The 19509-nt window shown below is 34.1% G+C and overlaps 1 protein-coding gene across 6 annotated transcripts in view; it reads right to left on the bottom strand.

Annotated features, from left to right (window-relative positions):
* LOC138710867 (uncharacterized) overlaps window positions 1-19509 on the bottom strand; it is a 2470114-nt gene that overhangs the window by 179215 nt on the left and 2271390 nt on the right. For all 6 annotated transcript variants that reach the window (XM_069842040.1, XM_069842041.1, XM_069842042.1 and 3 more), the window contains one exon: window positions 6529-6656. In XM_069842040.1, coding sequence (XP_069698141.1) covers window positions 6633-6656 — 24 coding nt within the window. In that variant the 3' untranslated portion in view covers window positions 6529-6632. The remainder of the gene's footprint in view (window positions 1-6528; window positions 6657-19509) is intronic.

The raw sequence follows: 19509 nt of genomic DNA, 5'->3' as shown, positions 1-19509 counted from the left end.
AAATATACAGAAATTTGATCCGAACATATGTAATATTTTAAAATTCCTTTTTCAGAACGAAAAGTTAACATTTGTTCAAATAAAAATTTCTGTAAAGATTACAAACTTCTTCTTCTGTTAATATTCTCGTCTAAACTAACTGGATCAATTATTAAACTAAATATTTTTCTGAAAGTTTACGCTCAAAGACCTTAAGGGGCTAGGTACAGCTTACAGCAGTAAAATTTTGGAAATACTCAACATTTTTTTTTCCTTTATTACTGTATCTTGTACAATAATGAAAATTAATATATGTAAAACACTATCCTTCTGTCATGTGAAAAAATATTTTTACGATTAAAAAAAATTATTTACATCTTTTTTCAAAATTTAGTCCACTGTGCAGTGATGAAGCTTTTCCCACATAACTCAAAAACTATCCAACATTCTGTTACAAAATTTTATGTGTGTATTTATGCATTCCATATCTACAAATGGTGCAAGATCACTTCTCTACCTTTGATAGATTGTCTGATAAAAAATAAATTCATTTAAAAAATGATCAAATATCAGTATTTCCTTCTAACACAAAATAAAAAAAAACGTTATTTATTAAAGAATATAGTTGTAAACATGAGTTTCAACAATAAAATAAAGGAGAGAGAACATGAAAAAGTTAATAAGTTTACGAGTTATGAGGGAAACGCTTCATCATTGCACAGTAAACTGGCATCATTTTGAATTTTGAAAAAAAAAATATATATATAGTTTTTTTAAATCGTAAAAATATATTTTAATATAGCAGGAGGACAGTGTTTTACACATACCAATTTTCATTATTGTACACGATACAGTAATGGAGAAAAAAATGTTGAATATTTCCAAATATTTTACTGCTGTAAGCTATACATAAGCCCTTAAGTTGTTATTTATTTAATTGTCCAGATGTAAGAAGCATAAATGAGTATAGAAGGTGTCATCAGCGATTTGTATACTTGTAATCTTCCCGTTTTTTGAAATTAATTTACTTTTAAAAAATTTAGTAAGGTATAAAATCGTCGATTTGCAATTCTGAATTCTTCTTTCACGTCGTTAATCAAATTTATTTATAACCTTTCAGTATTTAAAATCATCAAACGTTTCAATAGTACAGTATTAGTGCTAATGTGTATGTGATTGCATTAATTTACATTCCGAGAAGCTATTACATACTCTATTTTGTATTGTCAGTATTGATTTCCAAACCAGTTGCATTTATACAACGTTTAACAATGTAGAGTTTCATAATAATATATGAACTTTGGTGTTATCTTCACTGTCTCTCACTTTCTCACATTATGGAATTACACTACGTGCAGGAGAGAAAGTGTAATGGACATCGAAAGAGGAGCCCTGAAGATAATTGAGTTGCAGCTGACTGCAGGAATTTTCTACAAACTTTGCTCAATGTGATATAAAATGTATGAGAGGCATGTGATTCTTTAAAAAGTCATCTTGTGTAGTGTTTTTACCAACAAATTTCTATTGCCTATATAAATAATTCTAAGTGAAATTGTTAAGATTTTATTTGGCAATAAGTAGTGCTATACGATATTAGGAACATCCAGTTCAGATACCGGTAACGAAATTTCCTATTGCCGACTTAAACATTTAGGCCTTATTTGACAGCGTAAAACTAAATCAGACCATTTTTGTACCATATCTCACTGGATACGTTGGGTCACATTTATAATGATAATGTGCTTATTTTTTTAACCTCTGATTAAGTAATTTTTGTTTTAGTTTAAGTGCAGAAAAATTTTACCTTTAATACCAAAAGTTTGGTTTTGGAATTGCCGTCTGCATGTGTAGGGTGATTTCTACTTACGTAATGAACTAATTGAAGAGTTCAGAGCCATAGTGGGTCAAGCGCAATTTATTTAAAACGGAGAAAGCAAGGGTTAAATTTAAGTGAATACCATAGCTTAATGAAAATTGACATATCATTTAGTTTTAATGTGTATACTTTATATTACTTGCTATATGTTTCCGTTGAATTATGGTAATAACTTCATTTCAACCCTTGTTTTCTACGGTTTTAGAAAAAATGGCGCTTGGCCCACTGCGGTTCTGAACCCTTCAATTCTCCTCATACTGAGCATCTATGAATCAGTAGTTATCAAACTTGCATAGTGCTTTAGATTTGACAACACTTACTGTAGAGGCCCATGACACCTCAGTTTGGTTCCGCGAAATATAGGTTCCGTCTATCATCAAATTTTTTCTACTTGAAAACCTGTCCACACTCGAGAAGTTTTAGCAATCACTAGACAATTTTAAAGTTACGAAACGAAAGGAAAAGTATAGAAAATATTGGATACTTTTTAAAATTAAGACCAAATTAAAAGACTGTCCATTAAAATGGAGTGAGCATTTAAGGGACATTAGGACTGAGTTTTTACAACAACAAAAAATGGTCAAATAATCAATTTTCGGCTTTTTGTACAAGAATATTTCTTGGACACTTAGGAAGTTAATAGTAAGAGATATTTTGCATCTACGTCAGCAGTAGTCAGCACAGAGCACCCTGGGGCTAGAGCCACTTACCCGTGGAGAACACACTGCACTATGGTGCAATAGTAGCTGCTAGCGGGTATGCTCTCTACATCTTTCTGCTGCACGACTGGGCACACGGGACGGCTCCGCTTACCCTTTACCCATTTCAGCGAGTGCTGACGACCACTGATCTACGTCTTCTGTGATTTTTATATAGGACTGCTTCATATGTGATGCCATCATTGTTTTTTTCCCCCCACAAATTTGCCTTTTCCTCGAAATTACACTTTTGATGTTCAAAATGTTCCATGCGCTTGCTGTTTTAACTAAATGGAATGAAAACATTCGTACGTGTTCATGCATATTGATGGTCTAGATCTAATACCACGTATGTGATTTTTTCCAAAATTTTCAAAAGAGACATAAAACTGTTCATTATTTACAAATTATATCTATCCGAACCACTGAAAATCACAAATATTCGGTACTACATTCTTACTGATTATTGTGCTTTTCAGTGGTTTAAACAGATACAATGTAGGGTAAAGTTGCCTATTTCGTTAATACCCCTAATCCCGTGATACTTTTTTTTTTTAATTGAATATCAGTCAAAGCTTTGCCGTTCGACCATAGCGCCAGACATCTTTCTTGAAAGATTACATCTTTCGCCTACTTTTGAGACATCGGTGAACTTCCTAGCAAGATACTCAATCCCGTGACATTCAGTGAAAGAAACATATCACGGAATTAGGAGTATCACGGAATTAGGCAACTTTACCTTATAAATAGGCCTAATAAACAGTTTTATGTCTTTCACTCGATTCCCAATAAACCGAACTGGAAATCGATCTTGGGTGCTATGAGTTATAGCTGATAACGCTATTTATAAATTACTTTCAAATTATATTTATATTTGACGAATTCATAAACTTTTGAACAAGTACATTTTATAATAAAGAAATGCTATAACTCGGAATGATGGTCTTGAACTTCCCGTGTCATTGAAAGACAAGCGAGTGCTGAAGAACATGCACGAAAAGAGTCTGTATAAGCCAGTCATACATCATGCGGGTGACCACCTCCTGTCCGCCCACTTGTGACACTCTACAAGTGACGGGGCGGTCAATACCCAATTTCCGTACTAAGAAGTGCGTGACACAACAAAGTAAACAGTGAGGTCGAGGGGGACACCGGGTTTCGTCATTTCCTTAATGGGAAGAAAGTCTCCGTACGATGTTTGGAAGAAGATCCTTCAAACTGAAAGGGCTGTGCATTGGGTGTAATTAGTAGGTCTAAGTATTTAACGTCCCAGTTCAACTGCAGATGTTATTGGTAGAGTTTGGAATGCAAATAACGGAACAACGGTGAAATGAAATTCGTAAAATAAATACAAATCATGTGCTAGAACTTCGGTCAGTGTTGTTAAATGTAACTATTTCTCGTGTTCTGAGAAGTAGACATTTTCTCTTGATGTAATGCACTCATTTCTTTTTACACAACCACACGAAGAGTTATTATTTAATTAAAAAATGAAGATCTTGATACGTGGAATACGGGTTTGTAACTGCAACATCTATCTCATGAAGTAATTAACTTAGGAAATATTGAACTGTATGTTAGCCTTTTTATTTTTAAGGAAAAGCCAGTAGCAATTCCCAAGATTCCTTGAATCACTGAACAAAATCGACATTGTAAAATAATTTGATTATTCTTTGTTCTAAGGCCGGCAGCATTCTGCTTCAGACATTCTGTCTCGGACAGGACGACTTTTTCTCGGACTGTTCGATGTAACGGTGATTATACGCATTGTTACAATACTGCAGCATACTGCATCGACATTCTGTCTCGGACAGGATGGTTTTGTCTTGGACCTTTCGATGTGACGGCGATTACACGCATCGTTATGAAACTGCAGCATATTGCATCGGACATTCTGTCTCGGACAGGACGATTTTGTCTCGGACCGTTCGATTACACGCATTGTTATGAGACAATAGCATATTGGATCGACTTTCTGTCTCGGACAGGACGGTTTTGTTTCGGACCATTCGATGTGGCGGTGATTAGGCTACACGCATTGTTATGAGAATGCAGCATACTGCATCGACATTCTGTCTCGGACAGGACCGTTTTGTCTCGGACCTTCCGATGTGACGGTGATTATACGCATTGTTATGATACTGCATCATTCTGCATCGGATATCTGTCTCAGATAGAACGACTTTGTCCCGGACCGTTCGATGTGACGGTGATTACACGCATTGTTATGAGACTGCAGGATACTGGGTCGGACATTCGTCACGGACGACTCCTTTTAGCAATGCGTGTAGGCTAATCACCGTCACATCGAACGGTCTGAGACAAAACCGTTCTGTCCGAGACAGAATGTCTGATGCAGTATGCTGCCAGCATAACCATTTTAATTTCAAAATTGTAAATATTATGTTTGTGAAGTACTTTTCAGTCTCTATTGAGTACGTTTACTAAATCGCTTTTGGGGAATATCTACCAGATATTTTAGAATTATTCGAATAACTATGGTAATAAAGGCTAGCGGACGAATAGAAAACCAAATCTCCTAGAGCTTTATAATAAATGCATCACCCTGCTTGTAATAATAGGTGAAGGTGTCAACATAACGATTCGAATTCTGTTTTGACAAAAGAATCATTCCTCTATTTTGAGCTAGTAGACAAATTATTGATGGCTTAATAAGTGACAATTCCACCAACAATTTTACTCCGTTTCATATAACGAATGAATCTAAATAGAAGTCTTATCAGCTATTTGTATATCTTTGTATCATAAACCCCACTGGAATTTTAAGCAGTATTTTTTGTTGTTTTTAATAACTTATTTACTGTATGAACTATGAGGTTATCTATAGTAGATGGAATTGGTGATAGCACTGGTTTACAGTTTGGAAAACCTCCAAAAAACTCAAACAAATAATCAGCCCAAGCGCGATTCGAACACACTCTCGCACGTAGTTTCGGACGTACCTATAGCTAACGCGCTACCGTCTGAGCTACGCCGTTAACTGTGAACAATATACTTCAAGAAAGAAAATGTGTATTGTGGCTCGAAAAGAAATACGATACTCAAGACTTAATTCATTTAATTTAAGCTTAATAGAATCAATTTTGTGGTCTATTTAAATGTATGTGTATGTATTTAATAACACTGCAATTGGGTATACACCCAGTGGCAGTGATATTTGACGATTATTTTTTTGGGGTTATTTTACGACGCTGTATCAACATCTAGGTTATTTAGCGTCTGAATGATATGAAGGTGATAATGCCGGTGAAATGAGTCCGGGGTCCAGCACCGAAAGTTACCCAGCATTTTCTCGTACTGGGTTGAGGGAAAACCCCGGAAAAAACCTCAACCAGGTAACTTGCCCCGACAGAGATTTTGACGATTATGATGATAAATAAATAAAGTTATGTGTTTAGTCTTTCTTTCATACATTAAGTTGAAAGCATTTAGATTATTTTCTTACTAAACTTTTTAATAATTCTATACTGCAGTAATATAAAAGTCTTATCTCCAATTATTTTAACGTCTAATTTTTTTTTAAATAACATTAAAATATAATTATTTCCCCGGTATTCAAGCCTTGTGACATAAAACTATCGTGATATTCATTATTCATTTTCATAAAGTTTAAATAAAAGTACACAGATTTTCCATCTGCTGTAGGAATATTCACGTTTAAGCTATAAAAGGACACGCTTTGATTGAGTCAGATTCATACACAAAATATTATGCTAATGTGACAGCAATGTGGCAAAAACCGCAAGTAGAAATGGCGAAAAATTTGCTTACATGGACCATAAATTCAACAAATTGTCCGCCATTTGCTATTTTGTGACAGTAATCCAAATCATTCCTTCTTGTTTATGACTTCCTCCTGACTTAAGATCTTGTCAAATCTTGACACATTCTTCTAAATAAAAAAAAAGGCGAGAAGGAAATAATTTGGTGTTTGCGTCGCTTTTAATGAGGTACCTGTCCGTGTGGGTCTCCTTTTTCAAAACCGTGATGGAATGTGCGTGGTCATTCTCTGTGCACAAGCCTCACTCGCAGTCTCCTCGTACTGTTAGGTCAATCCGTTATACAGGGTGGCTAGCGGGAATCTGAAATCAAATAAGTATACGTATTCTACTATTACATAAAATAAATATTATGTTGAAATAAGATACAGAGAGAAATAATAATATATAAATTCATTTTAGTGGGTACGTTTCAGATAAGTCTATGATCAGTAATATGAAATATATGATGTAATTAATTTTCAGTTTAATTACTTATCATAATATTATCATATAGAATCAAGGAACAACTTTATAGTGGCCACACATATAATAAATTTATGTGGACTGACTATTGCTTCTGATATGTCAGACATGAAGATAAACATCTGAAATCATCTGGTGAGTCAACCAAGATGTACTATTGCCCAGTCTTCGCTTTTTTTTTTTTTTTTTGTAAAAAAACTTATGTAATTTTCTTCTACATGTACGATAATTCACAATATATTATAAGATGTAAATTTTAATTCGTTTTATATTAGTTAGGGGAGAGTCGGGTAGTATCGGACATCGGGTAATATTGGACAGTGAGTTTCTTTCATCTACCACACGATGATAATACCTGATTGACATGGTTACGTTTCTGTGATGTCGCATAGAGAAAAACGTAACCATGTCATTCAGGTACTACCATATGGTGGTAGATGAAAGAAACGCACTGTCCGATACTACCCGAGGTCCGATACTACCCGACTCTCCCCTGTCACTATTTGCATACTGTAATTTCTTATATATTTTAATCTTAAGAAAAGATATTAAGTAATTATTGTAATTAATAATTTTAAACGTTTTTATTACAGTCCCTGCCATCACTGATGATGGGGATGCAATCCCCGAAACTTGTCTGATTTTAACAATTGAGGGGTTTGGGGGAAAAACCAGGCAGCTCCAATAGTTTTCATTTTTGAGTTATTTATGCACAGAGGACAAAAAAATACGCTCTATCGTTTGGTCCAAGAACCAAGTAGTTCCAAGAATTACATTCACAGTTATAATGCATTTTGGATCTGCCTCTTTTGTACATGCTTATTGTTTGGCGGTAAGGTTTTCTTCATTATCTCGAAAAGTACTGAACTGCCTGTTTTTCACCCAAACCCTTCAGTTATTGAAGTTTGACAAGTACAAGTGTTCATACGACTGTTGTGATTGTCTATTATATTTTATTGCTGATTTTGAAGCCATACTCCAGTATTGATATTTGCATGTACCCATTGTGAATTACTGTGTAATATTATATTGCCTGTTTATTTAAGGGGACACTCAACTATATTTCGGAACCTTTTTCCTATTTTGACCAATCTCTTTCAAATCTGGAGAAAACGTTTAATATACACATGGAAAGTAACATGCAAAATCTCAGCTCATTAGATCCAATACTTTTCAAAATAAAAAAATATTTCAATTTTTAATCAATCATTAATTGAAATATCACTTTTAATTGTCATTTTTTTTATTTTTTTTTTGGCTTTGTGTATTTGATTGTGCCTTCTCAATGAAGAGGGGAAGAATTCTGTGTATTGATTTAGTTCTGTCACGTAAATTAGTGTAAAAATTTTAATTTTTTATATCTATGAAATTAAATTTTAAATTTTTTAATAATTAAAAAATCATAAATAGCGTCAAAAAGATAATATTGTAAAACTGACACATACAATGACACTTTTTCTCCAATTCTTAAGTTGACTGTCCCCTTAAATTGAAAATAATGAATTGTTGTTATTAAGTCTCTATAAAATTAATCTTGTGGAAATGCAACAAGTTAATTCATTGTAATGTAATATCTGATATTCACTATTACAATCTTAATTCTTAACCCGAAATATCGGTCTGCCAGACCGTTATGGTATATTGTTTCTAGAATATTTGCAACACTGCTTAATATTATGTCTTATCCTTTGAGCTATGTTTTCTTTAGTCCTTCTTTGGGTGTGCTGTAGTGTGATTGTAATATAAATGTCGTGCATTGTTGTTGTTGTTTCATATTAAAATATGTAATTAATCGATGGCCCAGAACCAGACTGTTCCAAGTCCATTTTACTTTTTTTTTTTTTTTTTTCCAGGAGAGCTATTTTAAGCTCCTGACATTCAAAGCTTCATGAAACAATTTGGAATAGCTTCATAGCAACCTTATGGAGAGGAATATTTACAATTTTGTTCGATTCATATATGCAGACAACAACTGGAACACAATGAAACACAGATTTCGTTCTTATAAAAAGTTGGACTTAGAACAGTCTGGTTCTCAGCCATCGTATTGTCTTTTATAATTGCCGGTCTCACAGACCGGTATTTCGTATTACGTAGTAGTTCGTCAATTTCAATATTGTTGTATATTTTTGGTTTAATTTCTTTCCGGTAATTAGTTTTTATTAAGTCACACAATTATTGCAAACATATCCCACCATGTCAGTGATGCCAACTGATCCTAATTTTTTGAAAATAATGCAGCAATGATTAGAAGATGAAGGTGAAATTGGTGATGAAAATGAAGTAGGTGAATGTTCACATTTCGATGATTTTGTCCAAACCCTGATTTTATCATCCCTAGTGCTAATCAGACTGGAACATCAGATTCAGAATCAGATGCGTTGTTAGAAAGAGACATATACAAATCCCTAATGAAGTTGCCAGATGAAAATAGAGATGGAACAGCCTCACCTCGTTCTCATAATACTTTTCCAACAAATGATGTATATCTTGGAGAAAACAAGTTTGTATGGTACAGCCAACCCTAACGAAAAAACAAAAAACGCCTTCACAAAATATTATTCGAGGTCTGCCTGGTATTACCATTTCTGCTAAAGACTTCGGTAGTACAGCTGCTCCTACAGACATAGGCCTATGTAACCTGCTTCTGGTTAATTGATGAAAATAAGCTACCTTGAATTAAACATGTTTAATTATATTTATTGTAAAATATGTGTTTATTAACAAAACATATTATCTTGAATTAAATGTGTGTAAATTGCTGCTGGGAACAATAACAAAAAAATGCCCGGTCTCCTTGAATGATCTTTCTGTAAGTGTGGTGTTAATGTGTCTTTCGGGTTAAGGGTTAAGTTAAACTTGCTAATTTATTACGTGATCCATTTATCGACTTGTGAAGTTGATGCGTTATGACGTAGTATTTTGGATGGTTGTAGTTTATTCATGTTGGCGTTCCAGGTTATGTTGATTGAAATGCGTGGGAAATCGGTGATATTAGGCCTACTGAATGTTGTGCCGTATGTAAATTAAGACAATATCGAATTTCTAAGATTGATTGTATTGGGTACAGAATATGTATTTTGTGAAGTTGATACATTCGATACATGCAAATGGATATAAAGTATGGCTCCGTAATCAACAATAGGCTATTAAAATTATATTAATCAGTCACTGAATATTACATAAAATTAATTAAATGATATCATAATGTAATATGTATTACTAGAAAGTAATATGCCACTAGAACATCTTTTAGGATTTTAAGAAATTTAATGGTAACGATTTATTTTATATTAATCTATGATGTAGGCCTATATGTGCTGTATTGTAATTGTTACAACTAGTTTATACTATTTTGACATCACAAACAATTGTATTTAATGCATATTAGACTTTATGTGAAGTTTAGATATTGTTAACACTGCCTGATGATGTCTAACACGGCGAAAACGTTTACAGTTAGGCCTATTCAACGTAACATATAATTAAAGAACAAATTATATGTGTGACCACTATAAAGTTTTCCTTGATTCTGATGATAATATGGTAAGTCATTAAGATTGGATAATAATTACATCTTATATCTTATGAAGTTAATTCATTTTCAGCTGATCACAGACAACATCAGATATAAGAATAACAATGTAATAGAGTTTTCTTCATCTAACAATTTTCAACACAATTTTCATTTATTTTATCAACAACATTCGTACATTCAAGTTTCGGGTCTAATAGCCCAATCCGAGTCTCAAAAGTGAAAAATCTTCTGACAGCTTTTGCTTTTGTTTTCCATAACTTCTAGGTCTGATTAAAAATGTTGCACATATATTATGTTCAGAATGTAAGTTTCGCCCGTTGTAATTAATATAAGAAAGTAGTGTCAAGCAAATTATATCCAATATATTTTTTTCATTAAACGTTTTACACGTTTCGAAATAATTCAATTTCTTCATTATGTTGCTAATTTAATGTGCATCTAAGGACGAAGATGAACTTTCGTATCCTACAGTATGCAAAAAGGTAATTTTTACAACCCAGAAACTAAAACATGTGACTTCATTCATACATTTTACGATTAATTAAAAAAAAGGCTACCCTCTTTACATGTCACGAAGGAGCATGTAGGGTATGGAGGTAATGCTCCATACTTTCATTACCTCTGCACTAGAATCAGATGGTGTGGTCGGCACTACGCTTCGACCGCCATTTTACTTCCGGGAAAGAGCCAGTAACTCAGTTTGAGAGAAGGTTGAGTGGATCCTGATGCCGTTCAGGAAGTTTTTCAAGAAGAAAAATTCCGCTGTATCCCTTGATTGAATCCGGTACCTTGCAGTCCGTAGCTAGTTGCTCTACCAACTGAGCTAACCGGTCTCCGTATGGTTATAATTTTTTTCACAAATTTACATAAACTAGATGTTTCACCTCTATTGTAAATATCTAACTCAATATTATTAAGCCTATCTTTTATACAGTTTCAAAAATGGAATTTAAAATCGATTATATTTATAAATATTGTAACTTTATTTCAACTCAACAACTATGTAATTTATCGTCACAACAATAACTATTCACTCTCGTCAACAATGGGATTTGCTCTCCGCACATCAACACAGCGTTCGTTATTGCACTCCACAAATGGCAATGACAATTTACTTGGACTATTACGAACAATAATGAACTGTTAATCTTAACTAATATTTACAAATCAGAACTGTCAGTTCTCAGTTCACAGTTCTTCTAGCTCAGTCACTCAAGTTCACAATATCTCGAACCACAGACCTTCAGAGACAGTCCACTGTACTCGAACTCAGGTCCCTCCAACTGCGGTCCACTGCACTCGAACTCAGGTCCCTCCAACTGCGGTCCACTGCACTCGAACTCAGGCCTTCGGATGCTGACACAGTTGCGGACGCACACTCAAGTCGAACTCCGGTACACAAGACTGGCTTGCTCTGTTCATTGGCTCACTCACTGAACTAATCATGAATCACACTCTGTCTGATTTCACTCGCGTTTCTTCTTTTATAGCAAAATCATAGTTGCGAGAAATTTCTACGGGTGTGCAGAGATAGCTCTCTCGAATTATCTGGATATCTCCACTTCGACGGACTTCTGGAAGAGTCGGGAGGGTCCGTCCCCCCTTCACTCCGCACGTAGCAGTTGCGCGCGCAACTTCCCCTCGTCGCGTTGACGTAATACACCCCCTCTGCCCTTCAGCATGCAGATGCTCCCCCCGTACCAGCGTCTCGTCTGCCGCGCGCCCTGTTGGACGCGTATTCGAATCCCGTTGCAGCTGTCACAATATGTTAGTAGTCTATTACGACGTCTTCGTTTTAATTATAAATCTTTAGTATCTTATTTCAGTGGTCCAATAACGAGTATTCAACGCACTTAAAAGGAATAATAAATCCTTACACAATGAGTCTGCTCTCCCCCGTTTTACGCTATTCTTGCAGTACTGTGTAGCTTCGAACTGTGAGAACTTAAAAATTCGCAACGAAAAATATACACAATTTTTTATATTATAAGTAGCTCCTCCTATATATGTATTTTATTTACACTGAATCTGAACTGTTCATCTGACTTATCAGTTTTCTACGTAATGCAAAAATCACGAATAGAATCATATATAGTATTTTCACGAAAATCATACCTTGGTTTCTGGAGTGTCACAATACTTTCTCTCAACACTGTTTCCTAATAATTTTATTAGAAAGTTTCATCGTTAGAGGAATGCCACGAGGATAGTGTATGTACTAGCATTATTTCTTTCTGTGAAGTCTTACAATCATGTAAGAAATTAATCCCAAAATTTAAAGATTTTCCCGTTTGTATTCCGTACAGCACTACTTTCAGAAATGAAAATTAAACATATATTTTAAGATCTTCTTCTAAAGTAATTACCGCCGAAGAAACAAGTTTCACTGAGGTAAACGCGTTCAATCTCTTACTGTTATAGATTGAACGCTACTGCCAAGGAAATTGTGTGTGAATTTTCCCCTGCACTGAGCGCGGGAAGATATTGCGCAATACGAGAAAATAACATACTATAATATGCTGAAGGAAAGTCAAGCTTTGAGCATTAGTATACAGTATAGCTCAGTTTAGTGACAATGAAGTACATGTTAGAACAGTGAATATTACGAAGAAACCGCACAAAACTTGTGGTGCTATATTTATAGCGTCGACAGTTGCAGTAATTTTATTATAAGGCAAGTGAATAAATTACATCTGTAATGTACTATAATGTATAAATCGCGAGATTTTATTGTCGAAAGCTGACGCGTTGAATGACCGTTAAGCAGACTGTAACTTGACCTTGGCATTTTTCGATCGGCTTCGTACTAAGCGAAACCCGTTTCCAGGCGTACACCTGTTAAAAGAGAAGTGGACGTAAATAATACGACAAAGATTAGTGACACTTCTGATTTCTTTAGAAATCTGAAGCTGAAACGGAGTGGGTCATGATCAATTACAGGAATGTGAAAGATAGAGAACACTACGGGTTGACGAACTGGAGAAAATGTTTGGCAGTAAATGATCAAAAGAGGAAAGATCATGAAGAATGGAAGAAGCTTACAAGGAGAGGTCGTAGAATAAGCAAAAATTTTTCGATATGATTATTATGGAAATTCTATTTGTAAGTCACTTTGATTCAGCTAGAGAGAATTTTGAACTACCGGTACGTGGGTTTTTGTAGATAGTAATAATAAATAACTTACATAAAATAATCAAATAAATAAATAAAATTATTAATTAATGAAAACAAATAAAAATAAATAAAAGAAACAAATAAGCAAATAAATAAATATTAACTAATTAAATAATTAATACATCCATCACTCACTTCATCAATATGTCATTTAATATATGTTTTTGTATTTCAGCATTCAGAAGTCCTTCAAGGATATTTGCAATGCAAAAAAAATGATGAAGAACAGTTTATGTCTATGGAACTTATAAAAGATATTGAGGTTTGTCTTACAAAGCCTTTGCTATATAACAAAATTCTGTAGACAGCAGGAGCAGTAAATATAATTATGATATTCGAGTACAAAATTATATGCATCAGTATCCGTTATTGATAAGACTGACTATAATGAAAATAATACCAGAGCTGAATAGGCCCTACTAAAACACAACATACTTCTGCGGGCACTGAAGTATAAACCAATACCGATAATCTAATATGTAAACAAACAAAAATAAATGCATAATAAAGTAAACATACTCAGAAGATCAGGAACTCTGATAAATAATATATGGGATGACAAATATTTAGAAGACTAATAAAAACTAGAATGTACAAAGCAGTAAGCATTCTTTCCTGACATATGCGGCTAAAACCAGACATGATAGTCAGTAGCGGCTGCTTCTAATGTCCTCAGACGCTACAGTACATTCATGATCTTCTGTTAAAATTAGTGTTGTGGGATTTAATCGATTAATCGATCAATTTCCGTTGTAAGATTAATCGATCAAAAATCGAATAATCGAGTCGATTAAAATTAATCGGTTGTAGTTGATATTAATTATTATTTTGTTAATGCAAACTCATACTAAAAATTCTGGGGCCAGTCTTCTGTTTCGATCACTGTAGTTTTGCAGTTGCTGTTTCTCTATTGAGTTTGTATATGAAGGTTTTGTATTTAGTTTGATAAAGAAAAAAATCAGTTTCCTTTGGTTTGTGAAAAGTGTAAACTCCATTATGTCGATGAGAATTTGAGAGGTAAACTCGGTGAAACGTTTGGATTTAAATTGAACGATCGTGGAGAAGTGCTTGACAGAAAAAGTTTTTTTTTCGTGTTTAGTGATGAAGGAAACATTGTTACTTATCGTAGAGCGGCACTTAATTCGGAGCATGTGAATGCACTCACATGTTTAAAATCATGACTGAAGCAGTATTAACTAGGTGAGTGTTTATATTTTTTGCTATTTATGTTTGTTTAAAAAATTCCCGGAGAAATTGACACAATAAATTATAAGCCCCATAATAAATATGTTAGTAAGTAATTAAAAATAGTTGTTTTGTAATATAACGATACAATATATACAGATATACAACATTTAATACTTATGCTTATCACCGAACACAAGTTAAATTTAACAATAATTGTGTATTACAGTATATTAAAACATTTTTTTCAACTCGATCAAAACTCGATTAATGGATTAAATTCAAATAGTTAATCGATTAAATATTTTGATCGATCAACAGCACTAGTTAAAATACATACATCCACTTTGCTAGATTTAGACTTACTTCTTGCAAACAATATGAATAAATTATAATTCTATTCAATGATCTTTTTAATATCTGGTGATACTTTTCTTTTTAAAAAAATGGAAAAACTAATAATTACATTTGGCTCTACAGATGCGCTTTCCGCATTTCCATACCCCTGGCATCTCACACCTATTACACAGTTAAGGTGCTATAAGATTCGAATCGGTCATTACAGAAAGGGCACGAGTCAACTTTTTATGCGAAAATATATTTTCATTGGAACGTATAGTTCAAAGGTAGATCTATTATTCTGCAGAAGGGATTCAGTCACGAATTTGTATCCAGTGTTTACAGCTTGTAAATTTCCAGTCCTTGCAGAAAAGTCATGAGTCAGTGACTAGTGTCCTATCTGCAGTGAATGGATGTACTAATGATGAAACAGAGCTGATGTTTCCACCTTTAATTCTCTTTGTTTTAATTTTTTAATCTCTTTTTTCAAATCTGAACAATCATATTAGTTGTGAGGTAAACGCCTTCGGTCACCAGGTTGTACGATATTATCGTTTCGTACGATAGGAATTATATATCCAAAATGATAAGCCATTGTCGTATATAAAAATCCCTAACATGTGCGATAATATTATGCAAATCTCTCTTTCTAATCTTCCTATGTTCTATGTAAAAAATAATATTCCTTGCAGAAAGGTCATCAGTCAACAAATTACATATTTTTTTTCTCAGAGACTAAGATGTCAAAATTGAAATTACACTACACAAACTATTCCCACCAATTATGTTCATTGATATTATTTTTGACAAATATCAATGTTATATAATTAACCTTAGAAACAGTTTTTTGCTGTTCCTAAAAAGTTAGCTTTTACTACTCGTGACCTTTCTGAAATGACCGACTCATTTGTAGGAATGAGTCGACTAATCGGTATTATGCTATGATATAAAGGGTCCAAAGCCATAGTGGGCCAAGCGCCATTTATTAAAAACGGAGAAAGCGAGGGTTAAAGTTAAGTGAATACCATAGTTTAATGAAGGTTGACATATCATTTAGTTTTAATGTGCATACTTGATATTATTTACTATATGTTTCACAAAATTCTCGTATTCACTTATTTTTAACCCTTGTTTTCTCCGTTTATGATGTATGGCGCTTGGCCCACTATAGCTCTGAACCCTTCATATATTTATGTTAATTATTGGAATTTTTTAAAATATACTGCCCACTTATTCATAAACAAGTAATACATAGAAGGCCTATCTGGAGACTGGATTACTGTTAACATTTTTAACAAGAGTATAGAAATAAAATACCTATGTACCCTAAAATATGCATCAATTCTAAACATTTCAATCACATTTATAACTCCTTTTTAAATTGTTATAAACAGTTAATCACTAATAACCGAAGGCGATATGACAGGCCAAGACTCCTATTCCGAAGGCTTTAATTGGGGGGGGGGGGAATGCCGAAATTTGTACGGGGAAAGATGTATAGTAGGTCTGTGGCTCATTTATTTTAGGGCTTATCCCGACATTTGTCTTGGCGCCTTAAGAAAACCACGGGAAACCGCATGCATTATGATTTGTCTTTATCGGGTGAGTGTGTTCAGAAGCAGAACCGTCTGGTGAAACTAATTTTTCCTTAAGATGGAACCTTTATGTAGTTCCAAAACTTTAGAGAATGTTAAGTTCCTACATGGTGGAATGCCGAATAATTGACTAATTTACATAACTAGTACGCAGGACATTTTATTGTGCATATTATATTCGTTTCGTAACTGCCTGGAAAATTTTTATTTTCTTACCAGATCTGCACACTGAATTCCATTAATGCCGTCTCGTTTCTTAGTCGTATACAAGCCTGCTGATAACGAAACTCCGTATTTCATCCCTACCCTTACCGTGCACGTACAACCTACTCGTCTATCTTGTGTATTTCGGTTTTCAGTGGTATTCATGCTAGAGTAATATTTAGCACAATTAGGCCTACAACTCTTTTGCGATGTATGCCAATATTTCAAATATGCAGCGACACGCCACTGCTTATAGGAATGACTTTCTGTGTGTCTGTTTATATACAACTTACTGTTGTGTTTAGATAGCGAGGCCGGTGTTTTGCACGAACATTTGAATAGTAGTGACATGGAGTGAGTTAATTTCTCAGCATGCTCAGTGGGGCAGGAGGGGGAAGAAGAATAACTGCATGCGTGCTGACGTAAGTTATAGCTTAGATCATATATCTGTAGTGCTCGGGAAAAGTGACACAAGTCAGTTTCCACAAACCTTTTTTGATAATTTATTGACAACTTACGGAACATCTGTTCGTTTGGAAAAAAATACATAGATATTCCTCCCACTACAATAATTCATACAGAAAAAAATCAAATCGACATAAACCAGTGTAAGTTGTCAATAAATTATCAAAAAAGGTTTGTGAAAACTGACTTATGTCACTTTTCCCAAGCACTGCAGATATATAATAGATAGCTCATCCCTATATTAAAATCGGTAGCACTTTGAAGAAAACAACCGCCAGGATCTCCATCCGTCCGCCGTAAACGAACACGAGATGGTAGTAAGGTCGCTAATGCAATTCAAATGGGAGTTATAACGTGACTCCTTATGTAACAACTAGATGGCAGCATAGTAAACCTGACAAAAGTTTGTTACCGTCAAAGCCTGTAAGGCCGAGCAATCTGGGTATATATGATCTAGAGTTATAGCTATGTTGAAAAACATTGTTCACGTACCTGCACTCTATGGGCGATCACAGTTTTTTCACTCACTGCTATCCAGACACTCGTACTTAACACAATGCAGTCTTCTCTTTTAATTCTTACACTCACAATAAAATAAATTACATTGGTTCCATTACGATACTAATGTTTTTGCAAGAGTTAGTATACGATACACTTGCACGAGGAAACGAAGTGAACTCTACAGGAGCTGCACAGCGACTAACCCATACTTTCCTTTTTTCCTTGTCAGTAACAAATTAGCTTTCCTGGTTTACTGCTCAGAATGTTGTGACTGGCCAAGCTAACTAAATCCAACAGTACTAGCTTGGGAAATGGGAGAAGGATAAAATACTGACCGTAAACAAACATAAAAAAGTGACGGCATTAGTGAAATAGATTGCACAAAGAATTGATATAATTACGTTTCTCATTCCTCAGTCCCTTGTTAATAGAAATAGATTGCACAAAGAATTGATATACGTTTCTCATTCCCCAGTCCCTTGTTAATAGAAATCGATTGCACAAAGAATTGATATACTTTTCTCATTCCTCAGTCCCTTGTTAATAGAAATAGATTACACAAGAATTGATATACGTTTCTCATTCCTCAGTCCCTTGTTAATAGAAATAGATTGAACAAAGAATTAATATACGTTTCTCATTCCTCAGTCCCTTGTTAATAGGAATAGATTGCACAAAGAATTGATATACGTTTCTCATTCCACAGTCCCTTGTTAATAGAAATAGATTGCACAAAGAATTGATATACGTTTCTCATTCCCCAGTCCCTTGTTAATAGATATCGATTGCACAAAGAATTGATATACGTTTCTCATTCCTCAGTCCCTTGTTAATAGAAATAGATTACACAAAGAATTGATATACGTTTCTCATTTCTCAGTCCCTTGTTAATAGAAATAGATTGCACAAATAATTGATATACGTTTCTCATTCCTCAGTCCCTTGTTAATAGGAATAGATTGCACAAAGAATTGATATACGTTTCTCATTCCACAGTCCCTTGTTAATAGAAATAGATTGCACAAAGAATTGATATACGTTTCTCATTCCTCAGTCCCTTGTTAATAGAAATAGATTGCACAAATAATTGATATATGTTTCTCATTCCTCAGTCCCTTGTTAATAGGAATAGATTGCACAAAGAATTGATATACGTTTCTCATTCCACAGTCCCTTGTTAATAGAAATAGATTGCACAAAGAACTGATATACGTTTCTCATTCCTCAGTCCCTTGCTAATAGAAATAGATTGCACAAAGAATTGATATACATTTCTCATTCCACAGCCCCTTGTTAATAGAAATAGATTGCGCAATGAATTGATATACATTTATCATTCCACAGTCCCTTGTTAATAGAAATAGATTGCGCAATGAATTGATATACGTTTCTCATTCCTCAGTCCCTTGTTAATAAAAATAATAACGAACATTGTTTTACTGTCTTAAAAACGACAATCTTATAGTGTAATTACTCATAATAACAGTTTTTGCTTAAAAAAAAGTCAAACAAAATGTAAAAAATTTCTAGGAAATATTAAAGCGCTGTTGTGCCAAGTATTTTGATCATGTTATACGGAGACGAACTGAATGATTCCATTATAAAACTGCATGTTGGTATACAATACTCTAGAATATAATAGAAATAATGGTGCGTCGGTCATTGTAGTCGGTGTACACACGCATGCAGT

This window comes from Periplaneta americana, chromosome 12, assembly GCF_040183065.1.
Source record: "Periplaneta americana isolate PAMFEO1 chromosome 12, P.americana_PAMFEO1_priV1, whole genome shotgun sequence".
Taxonomy (NCBI): domain Eukaryota; kingdom Metazoa; phylum Arthropoda; class Insecta; order Blattodea; family Blattidae; genus Periplaneta; species Periplaneta americana.
The sequence above is the reverse complement of the archived record's forward strand: the minus strand, read 5'-3'. Positions and strand labels throughout refer to the sequence as shown.